Below are 19,297 nucleotides of genomic sequence, written 5' to 3'. Positions count from 1 at the left end.
TGGCCTCCAACTGCTCTTAAATGCATGCTGTTCAACCGATCGCTGCCTGCACGCGCCCGCCTGCCTAGCATCATTACTCTGGACGGTTCTGACTTAGAATATGTGGACAACTATAAATACCTAGCTGTCTGGCAAGACTGTAAACTCTCCTTCCCGACTCATATTAAGCATCTCCAATTCAAAATGAAATCTAGAATCGGCTTCCTATTTCGCAACAAAGCATCCTTCACTCATGCTGCAAAATATACCCTCGTAAAACGGACTAATCCTACCGGTCCTTGACTTCGGCGATGTCATTTACAAAATAGCCGCCAACACTCTCCTCAGCAAATTGGACGCAGTATATAACAGTGCCATCCATTTCGTCACCAAAGTCCCATATACTACCCACCATTGCGACCTGTATGCTCTCGGTGGCTGGTCCTCACTACATATTCGTCACCAAACCCACTGGCTCCAGGTCATCTAAGTCTTTGCTAGGTAAAGCCCCGCTTTATCTCAGCTCACTGGTCACCATAGCAACATCCAACCGTAGCACGTGCTCCAGCAGGTATATTTCACTGGTCACCCCCAAAGCCAACACCTCCTTTGGCCGCCATTCCTCCCAGTTCTCTGCTGTCAATGACTGGAATGAATTGCAAAAATCACTGAATTTGGAGACATATCTCCCTCACTAACTTCAATCATTGGCTGTCAGAGCAGCGTACCGATCAATGCAGCTATACACAGCCCATCTGTAAATAGCACATACAACCAACTACCGACCTCATCCCCATATGTTTTTTTCTGCTCTTTTGCACACCAGTATTTCTACTTGCACATCCTCATCTGCACATCCATCACTCCAGTGTTAATTGCTACTTCGCCAATATGGCCTATTTTTTGCCTTACCTCCTTACTTAATTTGCACACACCGTATACAGATTTTCTATTGTCTTATTAACTGTACGTTTGTTTATTCCATGTGTAACTCTGTTTGTTAATGGTCACACTGCTTTGCTTTATCTTGACCAAGTCGCAGTTGTAAATGAGAACTTTTTCTCAACAGATCTACCTGGTTAAATAAAGGTGAAATATAAATAAATAAATAAATTGAGAGGATCTGCAGAGAATGGGAGAAACTCCCCAAATGCAGGTGTGCCAAGCTTGTAGAGTCATACCCAAGAAGACTCAAGGCTGTAATCACTGCCAAAGGTGCTTCTACAAAGTACTGAGTAAAGGGTCTGAAAACAAGCATTTAAGAATGATTTGAATAAAATTAGCAAAAATTTAAAAACCTGTTTTTGCTTTATAATTATTGGGGGGAAAACTACTTCATCCATTTTAGAATAAGGCTGTAACAAAATGTGGAAAAAGTCAAGGGATCTGAATACTTTCCGAATGCACTGTAGGCCTCAAAAGAAAGCCATTTAAATGTATCCATATTAGTCAGTTTAAGCACCAACTTGTAGATTGAAAAATACTCTGATTTTGTAGATTATTTAGGCAAATTTTAGGGTTATGAAAGTGTGTTTGGAGACGCTTTACGCACTAAATATATTGATGAATTAAAGCGTACATTCCGTTCAAATAGTGGTTTGATTCATCCTGAACGTTGCCATATTCTTGTTCAATGTTCATGCTTGAGAGAGAAATGTAAAAAATACAATGTCTAGTTATATAGAGCTCAGTGATGAGGCATAGGAAGTAGTATACTTAGCCACAGTATTCGATGGGTATCTTTATTCCATGTAAAACAGGAACACCGCTCACTAATGTTACAAATTGGATTTTTAGAATGCACTCACACAAATACTAACACTTCTCTGTTCCACAGGTTGGGGACACTAAGGACCATGATGGCTGTGGGACTGGGGTGAAGCCACTTCTAGATGCTTATCTACAGTCAGTGTACCGCTGTTCCCCTCCTAATGGTTATAGTTAGGATGCGAGGGGAGTACTGATCCTAGATCTTTGCCTATGGGCAACAGAGGCCTTCTCTCACCCTTTGCATTCCACCAAGTCCATCGTTCTCATGGAACTCCCAGGAGCAGCAGAAGGGTTTGAGGCTATAGTAACAGTACATTTCAGATCTAATCTGCCACCACCCTATAAGAAACATTACTTTCATTAACAGGGTCAAACTCCAAAATATAAAAACTTTGCTCATGTAGTACACTCTGTATAAAACATATTCCAGGACTGCAATAAAGTTGTATCAGTTATCCATACCCCTTGGGTGCTAACCCCTTGTGAATGTCAGTCAGTAGAACGTTGTGCCAGGGAGAGAACGCAACATTTACATTCCGTTTAGCGCATGGTTGGCATGGTAACTGCTGCAGCCTTAGTCGTGGCGTCCTCAGCCTTCCACTGTGATGTCACCGTCTTGATCTGAGTGTAGAACTGAATGCCCTGTAGCACAACACAAAAGAGACAGTCAACCACAGAAATCTTCCACCTCATAAATAGTTGTCTGAAACAAAAACGTAGGATCAATATGATCGCATGATAAAATCGGTGGGTGAGAGACAATTGTGGGCTTGTGCTGGTCATTGCCGGTGTTGGGCTAACCTGTTTGCCGTAGAAGTTGGTGTCCCCCCTGAAGGAACCCCTGGAGCCGGTAAAGGAGAACATGGGCAGGGGGACGGGGATGGGCACGTTCACTCCAATCTGACAGACATACAGATCACATTATGAATCAAGGAGATAAATGTCAACAGAGAAATTACAGCTTGAGGGATCCATGAAAAGGCCTTGTGCATTGTTGCAAAATAGTTCTGTGAACAACAGATGGTTGTCCCTCAGAGTCTTAAATCCCATTAAAAGCAGATGAAACCCCCACTGAATAACCACAAGCTATGAATCACCAATCTATCAGGAAATGATGTCATCCAATGATCAATGGGAAACTACTTGCAATGCTTGACATCAAATCACACAAGTCTTACTTTCCTAAGCACCTACCGGAATTCTCTGAACGTTGAACTATGGCTCACCTGTCCGACATCCACCTCGTGTGTGTACTTGCGGGCGGTAGCGCCGTTGGTAGTGAAGATGGCGGTTCCGTTGCCATACTGGTTGTTGTTGACCAGGGAGATGGCATCGTCCAGAGTGTCTGCCTCCAGAACCACCAGTACAGGCCCAAAAATCTCCTCTGTGTAGCACTTCATCGCTGGCTGGGGTGGGCAGGAGGAGTGGAAAAGCATGAGATTAAGCTCCCTGTCAGTGTTCTACAGGATATTATGTCAAGAATAGAGATTGGGTGGACTATCATGTATTATTATTAGTATTATTGCAGGCCTTCCAAATGAGTTGAAGGCAAATCAGATCCAATATAATAAGTGAAGTGGTATGACTTGTGGAAGGGGATACACAGAAGATTCACACCCGAAAACCTGAAGGACAGTGAACGTGAGAAAGAGTGGAAAGTCGGGTTGACAAAGGCACTGTGTTATCTTCTCTCCATATGGACACGATTACACAACCATCAATATGACTAATGGTTCATCAGCCAAGATCTCCATATAGCAGGCAGACGTCGCTGGTCAAGTCAGGCCTCTTAACTCCAGCCAGACATTAACCTACAAGCAGGGGTTGGAACCGTTTCAGGGAACCGAACCAAAAACAATAAAATGAGGAAAGGAAATGGATCTCTAGTATTCCAGAACAGAACCCTTATTTTCAAATATTGAAAACCGGTTAATAATGTTATTTATTGTTCCAAAAATATTCCTAATGTCTCGTGTAATATAAATATATTTCAGTGAAGTCATGATGCTAGTAATAGCCTAAACACATTCCAATTCATGACATGATGCTCAGCGCTTTAAGCATGCCCCCTCCATGTCCACCCCTCTCTCTCTCTCTTCCTACTGGTACAATTTCAGTCGCACTCATCTGTCCACCAAACAAGGAGCTTACCGGTTACATAGTAAAGCTGCTCTATCCGTGCTAATTGGTGGAGTAAATTCATGTGCTAAATGTAAAAATGCTCTTGATTTCACCAGGTAAAAAAAATATATATTATTTTTTTCCGACCAGCATAATAAAGTTCTGAACCGGGTCGAACCCCAGAAAAGTAATAGTTTATATATATATATATATATACGTAAATTAACTATTACTTTTCTGTGGTTCGACCCGGTTCAGAACTTTATTATGCTGGTCGGAACAAAATAAAAATCGGGATTCTGCTCGGAACAGAAGTAATAAATCATTTGGTACCAACCTCTGCCCACCAGAGGGGCTTCGGTTAGAGTGTACTGCAGGACAAGGGTTAAATATTCTTATCTACTGTAACAGTGAGTTACAGAGCTACCACAGGCATGTCGGAAGTTTCAACGTTTATCTCCTTTATGTGAAAGTGTAATTCCCACTGTACCAAGGTTCAGCGTTGTTGTGAGATACTCCAGTGATGTAAACCCAAATATAAACTGGGTGGTTTTAGCCTTCCAATGCTGATTGGCTGAAAGCTGTGGCATATCAGACAGTGTATGACAAAACATACATTTTTTCTGTTCTAATTACTTTGGTAACCAGTTTATAATAGCAATAAGGCACCTCGGGGGTTTGTGGTATATAGCTAATATACCACGGCTAAGGGCTGTATCCAGGCACTCCGCGTTGTGCCATGGCTGAGAACAGCACTTAGCCGTTCTATATTGGCCATATATCACACCCCTATTGCTTAAGTATAGAGGTGCGGTGGTTCACCTTGGCTTTAGCTCAGCTACTGACAGTCAATCACTCAGCTGACCAAAATTCTTAAGACAGCGCCCCCCTTACCGTAACGTTGCCGATGATAGTGGGTCCTACGAAGTTTCCATTCTCGTATCCTTTGACGTGGACATTGCGTCCATCCAGCAGCAGCGTAGCTCCCTCGTCCACGCCACTCTGGATCAACATCTCAACACGGGCCCTGGCCTCAGGGGAAATCAGTGGACCCACGTCAGCACCTGGCTGGTCACCTAGATACACCCACACAAAGGAAGAAAACAAGGAATTAGAATTCATAGGATGGACATTCCAATTCTGAGCAATGTGGACTGGAGCTAGTGGTGCTATAGGATGTACTGTTTTAAAAATGGGGAAAAAACACTAGCAAGTCTTAAATTCACACAGGGGTTAGTGAGTCTTTTAGGTAAAAGCGTGAGGTACCTGCATTGACGCGCAGGGCTTTGGAGCGCTCCACCAGTTCTGGGAGCCAATCACGAGCTTCGCCTACCAGAATGGCAGTTGAGAGAGCCATACAACGCTGTCCTGCTGCGCCGAAGGCCGCGCCCACCAGCTGGTTCAGAGTGTTCTCCTTGTTGGCGTCAGGCATCACCACACCATGGTTCTTAGCTCCCTACAAGCCAGAACACATGGGTTGTTAGATTTACTGCAATACATTTTAGGAACGTGCAAAGACATACAGTAGACCTAAGCAATAACTATCTCAAGAAAAAAACTCAAGGATCGACAGCCATCTATTGGCTCAGTCTTGATAGAACTATTCATCTTGCAGTATGGTTAAGGCCACAGTAAACTATATAAAAGCTGCTATGTAACTTTTTGGGCGACCCGACCAAATTCACATAGAAAACGAGTTATAGATCTGTCATTCTAATTGAAAGCAGGTTTAGTGGTAAATCTTCTACGTGCGCTATTTCTATGTTTTGCATTCTGAAGTTTCATTCTTGCGTCTTTCGGTTTTGAACACTACAAACAATTAAAAATACAATATTTTTGGTTATTGAAAATATATTTCACAGCGGTTTATATGGTACAATGATTGTCTACAATCTTGTTTTGTCACAAACCCAAATTAGGTGAATTATTCTATTTTTTTGCAACAAGGACATGGCGGATTTCTGCATTTTGCACTTTTTAGACAGACATGTTTCCGAAATGCGTAAGGGATTCTTCAATCATTTAATCATGTTTACCATGTTGGACTGCACTCTCTTGCCGTTCTTGGATCCTCTCTCGTAGATGTACTCTCCTGCCTGGTTGGAGCCCACAAAGCTGATGGCCTTGATGGCTGGGTGGTCACAAATGAAATTCACGGCTACGGAAAGAGGTCAAAGGTCATCTAATTTTACTCATCAAAATCATCATCATCATTACATGAAACTGTAAGGGCACGGTGTAATCACCTTGGAAACTAAACAAACAACCTTTCCCCTAAAGCACCTACACACATTATGCAAAGCGTTTAACATAATCCTTTTTCTCCCCAATTTCGTAGTGTCCAATTGTTGTAGTAGTTACTGTCTTGTCCCATCGCTACAACTCTCGTACGGGCTCGGGAGAGACGACGGTTGAAAGTCATGCGTCCTCCGATACACAACCCAACCAAGCCGCACTGCTTCTTAACACAGGGCGCATCCAACCCGGAAGCCAGCCGCACCAATGTGTCAGAAGAAACACTGTGCACCTGGCAACCTTGGCTAGCGCGCACTGCGCCCGGCCCGCCACAGGAGTCGCTGGTCTGCTTGAGGTATATCAATAGTCTGAATAGTCTTGTAGATGCAGCACTAACACATGATCAGCATAGCCTGCTTCATTGCATCCTGGGAAACAGGACACATGTTTTATAAAGACAAGCATGATCACACAAACAACCCCGTCTCACCAGCGTGCTGTCCATGAATGATGTTCAGGGTCCCGTCGGGCAACCCTGCATCCTGCAGCAGCTTGGCCAGCAGCATGGTGCACCCTGGGACGCGCTCGGAGGGCTTCATCAGGTAGGTGTTGCCACACACCATGCCCATGGGGAACATCCACAGAGGAATCATGGCAGGGAAGTTGAAGGGGGCGATGCCGGCACACACCCCGATGGGCAGGCGGTAGGTGTAGGTATCCATGTCTTTGGTGATGGAGGGCAGGGTCTCCCCCATCATCAGGGAGGTGATGCTGCAGGCGTGCTCTGCCACCTCTAGGGGGCAGAGAGGAGCAGAGACACGGTGAGAAAAGCCAGGGAGCTGAAGGTCAAACAGTACATGTGGAGGTAGAAATCAGAGTAGGGTTGAAAGAAGGTTGGCAGAGGGTCAAATACGTGTGTTGCTAAAGGAGACCAAGACATCAGAGATCCAGAGACTCCAATGGAGAGACTCCAATAGAGAGACTCCAATAGAGAGACTCCAATAGAGAGACTCCAATAGAGAGACTCCCATACAGAGACTCCCATACAGAGAGTCCCATACAGAGAGTCCAATAGAGAGAGTCCAATAGAGAGAGTCCAATAGAGAGACTCCCATACAGAGACTCCCATACAGAGACTCCCATACAGAGACTCCCATACAGAGACTCCCATACAGAAACTCCCATACAGAAACTCCCATACAGAGACTCCCATACAGAGACTCCCATAGAGAGACTCCAATAGAGAGACTCCAATAGAGAGACTCCCATACAGAGACTCCCATACAGAGACTCCCATACAGAGACTCCCATACAGAGACTCCCATACAGAGACTCCCATACAGAGACTCCCATACAGAGACTCCCATACAGAGACTCCCATACAGAGACTCCCATACAGAGAGACTCCCATACAGAGAGACTCCCATACAGAGACTCCAATAGAGAGACTCCAATAGAGAGACTCCAATAGAGAGACTCCCATACAGAGACTCCCATACAGAGACTCCCATACAGAGACTCCCATACAGAGACTCCCATACAGAGACTCCCATACAGAGACTCCCATACAGAGACTGTAGACTAGAGAAGACTAAAATAAGAATTTATTAGACAAGTTCTTGTAGTAGCCATCTCCCCGTTTCAAATAAACATTTTCTCCCGTTTCCCATGCCTACTGAAGGGGACTCTGTACTCACGCAGTCCTCTGAAGACGTCTCCCTCCGCGTCGGCTAGAGTCTTGCCTTGCTCCAGGGTGATCAGCCTGGCCAGCTCTTTCTGTAAACATAGAAGACAATAAATAAAATTAGCCAATCAGCTTTGATAAACATTAATGTTTTAGGACCCGGTTATTGTTAAGAAACATGTATGCAGGCCTGATTTCAGACCAGGGGCTTTCCTTACAATGTTTTCCTTGATGAGCTGCTGGTATCGGAGGAATATCTGCTGGCGGGTGAGGATGGAAGTGTCGGACCAGGAGGCATAGGCCCTGGAGCAGGAGTCTACTGCAGCCAGCATCTCCGTGTGGGTGGCTTTGGGCACACGACTCACCACCTCATTGGTAGCCTGAAGTAGGGAGAGAAGAGGGACAAAAGATGACCAGGTCAGTGTGAACAGAGACCAACAACATCTGGGGCCTGTCCAGAAGGGTGTAACGTTTAAGAAACTTGAGAGAAAAATTAACTGTGTACAGGGATACAAGTGTCATGACATGTGGAATAGGGAGTCCGATAGCATTTCAAAATGTTCTATTTTTCAGCCTGATGACGAACAAGATCGGCAACCACCACATCCTCAAATGTTTGGTAATAATCATATGATTTGCCTGCTTAATTACCTCCACAACTTAAAAACGGTCTGAAGTAAAATGTATACAAGTGTTTTCAATCTATATGCCTCAGGAACTGACAATCCAATCTTGAACTGACTAAACTGCTGAATTTTCACTCTGTACCCAAAGTATCAGATGTCTCACTGTTCAATTGAAATTTATCAGGTTTATAAATCAACCAAAATCTGTAATGATGCATGTATACATAATTCAGAATGACTATATAATGTTTAGACTCAGGAGAATGTGCCTTTAATGCCATGTTCTACCACCATGCTATTGCCTTGGCTTTTTTAGCCACTTGCCTTTTTATGGAAAACATATTTCAGCAACCAAAAATATTGTGTTTTCAGTTGTTTGAAACTGGTGTACAAAACCGAAAGTAAAAGACGCAAAAACAAATCTTAACGGGATTGAAATACATCCACAGGTTCACCTCCAATTGACTCAAGTGATGTCAATTATTCTTTCAGAAGCTTTGAAAGCTTTCCAAACTGTTTAAAGGCACAGTCAACTTAGTGTATGTAAACTTCTGACCCACTGGAATTGTGATACAGTGAATTATAAGTTAAATAATCTGTATGTAAACAATTGTTGGAAAAATTACTTGTGTCATGCACAAAGTAGATGTCCTAACCGACTTGCCAAAACTATAGTTTCTTAACAAGACATTTGTGGAGTGGTTGAAAAACTAGTTTTAATGACTTCAACCTAAGTGTATGTAAACTTCCAACTTCAACTGTATGTAAGATAGTTAAATAAAATGCAAAATGATTGATTATTATAATTTGTGCCCTGGTCCTATAGGAGCTCTTTGTCACTTCCCACGAGCTGGGTTGTGACAAACTCACACTCATTCTTATGTTTAATACATGTATAGTATAGTGTGTGTGTGTGGCAGGCTTACAATGATGGCAAAAAAAATAACATTTGAGAGTGCGCTGACCCTGGTGCTAGAGGGGGTACGCAGCTGGAGCTTGAATGTTTGAAGGGGTATGGGACTATAAAAAGTTTGGGAACCGCTGTCCTAAAACACAAGGCCAATTCTACACTGGAGTTGTGGACCAAGAAGACAGTGAATGTTCCTGAGTGGCCAAGTTACAGTTGTCTTAAATCTGCTAACAATGTAAAACCACCAATTTGCCAGAGCTTGAATAATTTTTGTAAGAATATTGGGCAAAATCTGCACAATCCAGGTGTGGAAAGCTTTTAGAGACTTACCCAGAAAGACACAGCTATAGTTGCTGCCAAATGTGATTTTAACATATTGATTCAGGGGCTGAATACTTATCTAATCTATTTGTGTTGTATTTATTTGTGTTGTATTTGTTTTTTTAACAAATGTTTGAATTTTACCCTTACTTTTTGAGAGTATTTTGCATAGATCATTGACAACAATGAAATCAATTTTAATTCTACTTTGTAACACAAAATGTGGAAAAAGTAAAGAGGGTGTGAATATTTCCTGGAACAAGACAATGAAAAGTTTACATGAAGTAGATGCAGACAGGCCCCCCGGGCCTGAGTTAGTGAATGTGAGCACATAAACATGTCAAGGTTAAATTGAACTGGCTATGAAGAATAGGCTCCCCATTTCTTCACTTTCCAAATCATACATATTAAATGACACCCTAAAGAGTTCTTCATCTCCAGCTCCTGACCGGTTTATAAATTGCTTTTTAGTGTTTGCATGAACTCCCGTTGTGATGTGGGTGTGTTAATGCAGAAATACTTACAGGGTTGTGAATGTCCAGCCATTCTGAGGTGTTTGACTCAACAAACTTGCCGTCAATGAACAACTTGGTGGTGGGCTGGAAGGTTGCAAAAGCACAGGGGGACAATGCAGTCATCCACCATATCAAATCATCATATCTGTACATGTCTAGATTGTATGAGCATGTATTCTAATACAAGTCTTCTCTAGTTACAAACACTCATAAATGTAGTTGTGATTGCATGATGTTAACTCACCACAGATGATGAATAGCACATGCGACCCATCTGAAAGGGTGCCTGCAAACGAGAGAAAACGATAGTTATCGGAGTTGTAACTCCAATATAGCCTGAGGAAAAAACGATGCACACATCTGCAGCCAATAGGAGTATAGGTGTCTCTATAAAAGGGGTCGCTTCCCCTCAATCAGCCTCATATTCCCTGCCGAACTTAACACTTCCCAAACTTAATGAAAAGGTCTGGTCCAGTAAATGGCTGCAACCAAATCCCGCAACACTGTAACACACTGTGAAAACAGACTGTCACAATGTACTGCGTCCTCGGTCCAATCCGCCCTACTCTGTCCAGAGGCACCGCCAATGACTAGTGGGCAGATAAAGCAGAATATGAGCCATAGAAATCTGTACAAGCAGATAGATGAACTCAAAACTTTGTTGGTATTAAAAATTGGTCAAATAGTACTGTAACACCAGTTACAGGAACTATATCCTTCATCCATCCGCCCAAACACAGTCATAGACTTGTGGGCAGAAAAAAAAAACATGACTCTACTGTGCTATCCCAGCCAGGAGTAATGTCATGTAGTGTCACGTTCTGACCTTAGTTCTTTTGTTATGTCTTTGTTTTAGTATGGTCAGGGCGTGAGTTGGGTGGGTTGTCTATGTTGTGTTTTGTATTTGGCTTGGTATGGTTCTCAGAGGCAGGTGTCGTTAGTTGTCTCTGATTGAGAGTCATACTTAGGTAGCCTTTTCCCACCTGTTTCGTGGGTGATTGTTTCCTGTTTTGTTGTTTGTGTCACCATTCAGGACTGTTTCAGTTTTCGTTTCCATTCACTTTGTTATTTTTGTTTTGAGTCATGTTCAGTTATTATTAAAGTATCATGAACACTTACCACGCTGCGTATTGGTCCAATCCTTGCTACTCCTCCTCAGAAGAGGAAAGCCGTTACAGAATCACCCACCACCAAAGGACCAAGCAGCGTGGTATCGGACAGCAGCAGAAATCTCTGGAATCATGGACATGGGAGGAGATTCTGGACGGAGAAGGACCCTGGGCACAGGCTGGGGAACATCGCCGCCCCAAGGCAGAGCTGGAGGCAGCGAAAGCTGAGCGGCGGTGGTATGAGGAGGCAGCACAGCAGCACGGCTGGGACGAGAGGCAGCCCCAAAAATGTATTGGGGGTGGCACACGGGGAGTGTGGCTAAGTCAGGTAGGAGACCTGAGCCAACTCCCCGTGCTTACCGTGGAGAGAGAGGGACCGGGCAGGCACCGTGTTATGCCGTGAGGCGCACGGTGTCCCCGGTGCGCAGGCATAGCCCGGTGCGTTAAATCACAGTGCCTCGTATCGGCCGGGCTAGAGTGGGCATCAAGCCAGGTGCCATGAAGCCAGCTCAGCGCATCTGGTCTCCAGTGCGTCTCCTTGGGCCCGGGGTACATGGCACCAGCCCTACGCACGGTGTCCCCGGTTCGCCAGCACAGCCCAGTGCGGTCTGTTCCACCTTGCCACACTGGCCTGGCGACGGGGAGTATCCAGCCAGGTAGGGTTGTGCAGGCTCGGTGCTTGAGACCTCCAGTGCACCTCCACAGTCTGGTCTATCCGGTGCCTCCTCCACGCACCAGGCTGTCTCTCCGTCTCCTTCCTCCAGGTGCTCCCTCCTGTCCTGAGCTGCCAGAGTCTCCCGCCTGTCCTGAGCTGCCAGAGTCTCCCGCCTGTCCTGAGCTGCCAGTCTCCCGCCTGTCCTGAGCTGCCAGAGTCTCCCGCCTGTCCTGAGCTGCCAGAGTCTCCCGCCTGTCCTGAGCTGCCAGAGTCTCCCGCCTGTCCTGAGCTGCCAGAGTCGCCCGCCTGTCCTGAGCTGCCAGAGTCGCCCGTCTGTCCTGAGCTGCCAGAGTCTCCCGCCTGTCCTGAGCTGCCAGAGTCTCCCGCCTGTCCTGAGCTGCCAGAGTCTCCCGCCTGTCCTGAGCTGCCAGAGTCTCCCGCCTGTCCTGAGCTGCCAGTCTCCCGCCTGTCCTGAGCTGCCAGAGTCTCCCGCCTTCCTGAGCTGCCAGAGTCTCCCGCCTGTCCTGAGCTGCCAGAGTCTCCCGCCTGTCCTGAGCTGCCAGAGTCGCCCGCCTGTCCTGAGCTGCCAGAGTCGCCCGTCTGTCCTGAGCTGCCAGAGTCGCCCGTCTGTCCTGAGCTGCCAGATCGCCCGTCTGTCCTGAGCTGCCAGAGTCTCCCGTCTGTCCTGAGCTGCCAGAGCCGCCCGTCAGTCAGGAGCTGCCAGAATCGCCGTCACTTCGGTGCTGTCGGAGTCGCCCTTCACGTCGGAGCTGCCAGAGTCTTCCGCCTGTCCGGTGCTGCCGGAATCTCCCGTCCATTCGGGACCCGTTGCTAGGGTTCCAAGTCTGAGGTCGGCGGCGAGGGATGGAGTGGGGTCCACGTCCCGCGCCAGAGCCGCCACCACGGACAGACACCCACCCAGCCCCTCCCTATAGGTTCAGGTTTTGCGGCGGGAGTCCGCACCTTTGGGGGGGTGTACTGTCATGTTCTGACCTTAGTTCTTTTGTTATGTCTTTGTTTTAGTATGGTCAGGGCGTGAGTTGGGTGGGTTGTCTATGTTCGTTTTTCTATGTTGTGTTTTGTATTTGGCCTGGTATGATTCTCAATCAGAGGCAGATGTCGTTAGTTGTCTCTGATTGAGAATCATACTTAGGTAGCCTTTTCCCACCTGTTTCGTGGGTGATTGTTTCCTGTTTTGTTGTTTGTGTCACCATTCAGGACTGTTTCGGTTTTCGTTTCCATTTACTTTGTTATTTTTGTATTGAGTCATGTTCAGTTATTATTAAAGTATCATGGACACTTACCACGCTGCGTATTGGTCCAATCCTTGCCACTCCTCCTCAGAAGAGGATAAGGAAACCCATTACATGTAGTCATTCTAATAGGAGAAAGCAGACCTGATGTAAACCCTGTCCATTGATCCTGCCTTTTTTGCCTTAATTCTAGCCTTCTCATCAGCAAAGCTGAGTACAGGCTGAACCAATTTAGAAGACCTACTCACCGATTCCTCAGTGTGACCCACCACACTCAGTCCATAGGTAAAGCCAATGACTAGTGGGCAGATAATAGAATATGGGCCAACTACTGGGCCTCAGCAGATACATGACACCTCAATGTTCCATCATTTCCAGTGACCGGTCTAATAGTAAAGTAACACTAGTTACAGCACTATTTCCCTCATCACTCCGCCCCTATACAGTGATACACTGGTGGGCAGTCTAGACATTCTGTGCTGTTCTGACAGTGTCAAACAAAAGGTCATGTGGCACGTGTCTTACTCTCTGACAACTAAGAGAGTGGACCTAATGGGAACCCTTCCCAATAGTCCTGCATCTTTTCTTAACTCAAATTCTCCCTTCAGCCACGCTGAGTATAGAACGAGCGAGAGTTAGACGACATGTCTAACAGGTAGTATCGGATAAAAGGAGACATGCCGATCAAGACGCCGCTGCACAAATACCCTCTACCCCTGTTCCTCTGAAAAGGGCCGCAGGCACCGCTACTCCACGAGTGGAGTGGGCTCTGACGCCATGAGGCAGTGGCTGCCCTGCCGCCTCAATTCCGTCGCAAAGCCAATGAGACCGCAGCGGTTTTGAAAGTGGTCTACCAAGTGTACTAGCACTGTGACACAAAAACAGCTGAGGCGATGACCTAATCATAGCCGTGCGCTGTACGTAGCACGCCGAGGCGTGCACTGGGCACAGGCAATGAAGCCTCTCCTCTCTCCGCTTTGAATGGGGAGGCGGGGGCGGGGGGGGAGAAAGCCCATAGTTCAACGGTCTGTGACCTATATGAGCTCTTAATAACCTACATAAATGCCGGGTTAGGACATAACACCGCTCTGCTCAAGTAACCCATTGACAGCAAGGCAGTCGGTCTTATCGAAAGAGCACACAAATCACTGACACGCTTGGCTGTCGTCAAGGCAAGCAAAAGTGCCGTCTTCAGAGACAACATCTTGAGGGGGATTTGATTCAACGGCTCGAACGGTATTTCGCAGAGCGCCTCGAGTACCAAAGTTAAATCCCACTGGGGCAGCATGACTCTAGCCGCTGGCCAAAGCCGCCCCGTTCCAATTGAAACCGTTTCACTAGAGGGTGGCTGAAGACGGCTGCCGCGAATACCTTAATGGTGGCAGGTGAGCGCTGCTTGTCAAACATGAACTGTAGGAATGAGAGCACGCTCTCGACCTGACAGCACACCACATTCTCTTTGGCACACCATTGTGAAAACACGTTCCATCTGCTGGCATACGTTCTGGATGTGAAACTGGCACGCGAGCCCTGTATAGTTCTGATTACTGAATCAGATAATCCACTGCGCTCTAACCTGTCCCTCTCAGGGGCCAAACCCCCAGTGGCTGGCCAATTAGAGGCAATTGCTCTATCATGCCTGCCACCTGAGACATCGGCACAGGCTAGCAGTGGGAGAACGCAGGGCAGCGGTGGAAATGCATTCAGGAGAACATCTGGCCACTGGTGCGCAAAAGCGTCTATCCCTAGTGGCGGTTCGTCCTGGGCTCATAGGGAAAACCAGAGGACACTGCGCGTTAACAAGTGACGCAAACAGGTCCACCTCGGAACAGGTCCACCCCAAACCATTCCCATATTTGGAGAACAATGTTGAGGTGCAGCTGCCACACGTAGTCTCGGGTAATGCCTTGAGACATGTGGTCTGCTCCAATGTGTGCTGCTGTCAACAAGCGAAGGTGCTTGTGAGCCCACAGCCACAATTCCTCCACCAGCCAGTGGAGTGCAGGCGACCTGACTCCTCATTGCCGATATATGTAGGCTACTGTGGTTTGGTTGTCCGACCAGACCAGCACGTCTTGACCCCGTAGGGTAGACACAAAGTGGGTCCGAACCAGTAGAACTGTCTCCAACTCCAGGAGGCTGATGTGGTGTTCCGAGGGAGGTCACACACCTACCGCCAGAGCCTGACATGTCCCTCCCATCCAGCCAAACAAGCGTCTGTAAAACACTGGAATGTAGGAAGACTCTGCCTATTGGGACCCCTTGCGTCAGGACGCACAGGTCTCTCCAACAGTTCAGGTCCTCTCTGAGAGAGAGAAGAACTACCAGAACAAAAAAAATGATGACGGTGCCTCACTGGATCCAGTCATAGTTGGGCAAACCCTCACTGTGTTCTGTGCATGTGCAGAAGTCCCAGATGAATCACGGAGTGGGCAGACGACATGAGACCCATGAGTGTCATGACAAAATGCGCTGTCACCACGTGAGTCGGATAAAACCTTCGTAGGGCTAGCAACAAGGCAGCCCGCCGAGGGTCTGACATTCGAGCCTTCATAGCCAGTGTCTAGCTATAAGCCCAGGTAGACTGGGCCAAGGCGTGCTCTTTTCCCGAATCACAGCGAACCCCAAACGTGTGAGATGAATCACTGCCTGTGTCGTGTGTATGATCACCAGCTCTGCTGACGGGGCAAGGACCAGTAGGTCGTCAAGGTAGGCTAGTAGCCTTATCCCTTGACGAAGCAACGGTTCCAATGCCGCCTCCGCGCATTTGGAAAAGTTGCGAGGTGCCAGAGCGTACCCGAACGGCATTATGGTACGCCACCCCTTGGAAGGCGAAACGCAGAAACTTCCTGTGACAAGGATGCACCAGCACATGAAAGTATGCCCATCCTTTAGGTCTATGCTTATACAAAAGTCTGTTGTGGATACATTCCAGCAGACGTTGTCGTAAGCATTCAAAAGGGCTGTTTGGCCACGCTCTCGTTGAGAGTGCGTAAAACCAATATTGCCCCCCCCCCATCTTCTATGGAAGTAGGGTGAATATATATACTAGGAAGTAGGGTGAATATAGCCCGCTGTTCCTTTTCACTTGGGGAACTACGGTGACCGCCCCCTTCGCCGTAATCTCTTTCACAAGAGCGGCTACTTTCTCTGGCGTCTTCATCACCATCTCCACCACGCCTGAAAACGGAGGTGGAATTAGATAGCATAACCCTTCTCCAGCAAACAACTTAGCCAGGAGGAGAGGGTGCAGCATCACTGCCACTCCGAGTAATGCTCTGAGAGCGGGAGAGCACGAAGCCGTAGGAAGGACCTGTAGTATTCCTCTATGGCCCAAGCCGTTGCTGTCCCTGGACACTGAAGTGGAGGGACAGCCCAGGGTGGGGCCCGCACGAAAGGGGAAGGAAATAGACGCATTCTGTGAGAAACGGGGGCGCCGACCCTTTTGTTACACCCGTAACCTTGTAGTTCCAGCCCTCTGTGAACGCAGGACGGGTCTGAGCTACACTAACTGGGATGCTTACCTGAGTTAATGTGCCCTCTCCCAACAGCGATTGCATCATCGGCCCAACATGGGGCTGTGTACGCAGACTGTTCTTTAAACCCCTAGCCACCTCACTCCTAAGAGTGTGTAGGGTTTTTATGAGGTATAGCATGACAGCTTATTAAGAGCGCCTGTCTCGCTTCCCTCATGTCATTTCAACTCACAACGTCCTTCTGTGTGTGCTCAGCTACTTACTCGTAGTGGGCTGTGCTACACACAGTGGTGAGAGGAAGAGAGAGAGATTGAAGGAACCTGAGCAGTCTCAATTTTGTTATGGAAAATAGGTTATTCTTTATTAACAAAGGACACATCGGCTCCTCCATGCCTGTTGGGGGGATGAACAGTGGCCGTTGTCACCTGAAGTCCTGTCCTCTCCCACTCATCCGGTCATCGTCTCTTCTGACTACACCAGGTGCTGCCGTTCGACGGGCTCTCTCTCTGACCGTAGACCCATGTCTACTGGAGACGGTGGAGCGAGGGGGTTCCTTTGAAGTTGGTCGAGACCCTCCTGCTAATGGCAGGTGTCTAGACAGCTGCTTTCGCTCCTCCTCAAGCTTCCCGAAACACACCGTTGCATCTTTGACTGCTGCTCCGACGTTCATTAGGGCGGCTTTGTCAGTCTCCTTCATATCCGTCAAAGACAGTCAGAGGTGTCGCTCCACAACCACCGAAATGGCCATGGACCTCCCCGCACATAGGGCCAATGCCTATGTGAGATGGAGGATGGCACTGGAAAGCTTCAACGCTTCCTCTATCTCCTTTCACGACAGCTCAGTCCTACCCATGGTAAGACAGGATAGAGGCTGCCAGGAGGGCAATATTATTAGCTGCTGCTATAGCCTGTACACCTAGAATGAATGACTTCTCTACCAGCTGTGCTGCGAGTCGGTCCTAAGTCGTAGGTAGTGTGGGTTTCCTGGACGACGGCCAGGAGCTTGAACCTGGGGCGAGGTACGCGGCTAGGGTATCCTCGAGCCTAGGGATCTCCTGAGGCCATTTCCCGTCCACTTTGGTGAACGGGGTGTATGCTTTCGCCGGCGCTTTGGCCATTAAAGGCGACCCCATGCACCCTACACATATTTAGTGAAAGAGGGCATGGCCAGTGTCTTTGTCTAGAGTAGGGGCCGCCCACCATCATATCCACTTCCAGAACGGAGGGGGGCAGTGTAATCTCCAGACAGCTCGCTCAATGAGCCCTGTAAAGTCAGAGCGCAGAGAGGGCATTGCATAGGAGGCAGTTGCTGAAAATTAAGAGCCTGTCTCTTCCTCGCCCAAGGATGTGAAATTCCCCTCGCTCTCCCTAGGGAGGGGGTAATTTCAGCTTTGGTCAGTAGACTGGGTTTTTCCGGAGAAAAACCCAGCAACGTCCTCGTCATCTCCGGAGACACCGTCGTCATATGATGCCTCAGAGTCTGAGGCAAGCACAGTCATGGCATCTTCCGGAGGGAGATCTCCCTTGAAAAATGCCCACCTCTGTTTCCTCTCCTTTATTTCTCTCCTTTAAAGAAAGGAGGGTGCAGCTAAGGCATACCGGGGATCTGTGTGGCCGCCCCTAGCGTGCTGCAAACCCAAACACACAACACATAAGTCGTGTGGGTCCGTAGCCGTTATAGTGGAGCAGCGACACTGAGCTCTTAAAAGAGCTTTTGGGGTGGAAAAGGCATGCTCATGAAGGACAACGTGGAGACTAGGAACTTGACAGCGGGTTTGTCCTGAGTCTTCTCTCTAGGCGTCTTCTGTCCAGTCCTGTCGCTGAAGATAACGGGAGGCTGATTGGGTCACCTGTGCTCCTATTGGCTGCAGGTGTATACATAATTTCTCAGGCTATTCGCTGCCTATGCAGATGGGTAAACCACTAGGACCAGAGTTCCACGATATAGAACACATAAGGATTACTTTTCAATGTTTAGTTTCCATTGGCTAAGATCCACAAGCCTAACTTTCTGCAAGACGACTAGCTAAGCTAACTATGTGGCATTGTAGCTAGCTAGTTGAACTCGAAAGCTAACGTTAAACTCGTCCAATTGCATGCTACAGGAAATAGCTATATGTTGCAATGCCAAGGGGAGGAAATAATTATAAGTGTATGTTTCGACATAGAAAAGTGTGGCACCAACTAACTAGCGAGCTAGCTAACGTGCCATTCGAGCAAGATAGCAAGTCAGCCACTCAAGCTTCAAACAAACAATGCATTTAGAAAAGCTGCACGTGGTATGTGGTTTACCTTTTTGCTCCATAACGACCTTGTTAGTATCCCTGCCATGGTTGAAGCAACTGTGATTGCTTTTAGCCCAAAAGTACGCACTCCCCAACTGTTCAGACACCTCTAGACACTAGAAAAGGTTAGCCGACTAGCGTCAAACTGGCTGAGGACGTAGAAAGAGCAAACGCTGAAATGTTTTATCTGCTCTTTCACTGAGACAGCGAGGTTGGGCCACATTGACGAGCGCAGCAGATGCTTTAACAATCTGTGAAATTGGCATGCATGATTCCCGTGAATAGGACCCAATCTGGGCGGGATAATAGCTTGGGAAATGACCAATCAGTAGGCCAAAACGAATAAACTCCCCCAAAT

General features: G+C 47.3%; 1 protein-coding gene across 1 annotated transcript; it reads right to left on the bottom strand.

The window, feature by feature from the left end:
• Positions 1–1,707: 1,707 nt before the first annotated feature.
• Positions 1,708–19,187, bottom strand: LOC135557807 (methylmalonate-semialdehyde/malonate-semialdehyde dehydrogenase [acylating], mitochondrial-like). The gene is made up of 12 exons (XM_064991437.1): positions 18,947–19,187; positions 10,406–10,447; positions 10,171–10,245; positions 8,008–8,169; positions 7,803–7,881; positions 6,596–6,898; positions 5,907–6,028; positions 5,137–5,326; positions 4,765–4,946; positions 2,976–3,155; positions 2,551–2,649; positions 1,708–2,391 (listed from the first exon to the last, which is right to left on the bottom strand). The coding sequence occupies exons 1-12, from the start codon at positions 18,983–18,985 to the stop codon at positions 2,290–2,292; spliced, it is 1,575 nt and encodes a 524-aa protein (XP_064847509.1). The 5' UTR covers positions 18,986–19,187; the 3' UTR covers positions 1,708–2,289.
• Positions 19,188–19,297: the final 110 nt, after the last annotated feature.

The sequence above is a fragment of the Oncorhynchus masou genome, chromosome 16 (genome assembly GCF_036934945.1).
Source record: "Oncorhynchus masou masou isolate Uvic2021 chromosome 16, UVic_Omas_1.1, whole genome shotgun sequence".
NCBI classification, from domain to species: Eukaryota; Metazoa; Chordata; class Actinopteri; order Salmoniformes; family Salmonidae; genus Oncorhynchus; species Oncorhynchus masou.
Note: the sequence above shows the minus strand (reverse complement) of the source record. Positions and strands in the feature narration are given on the sequence as shown.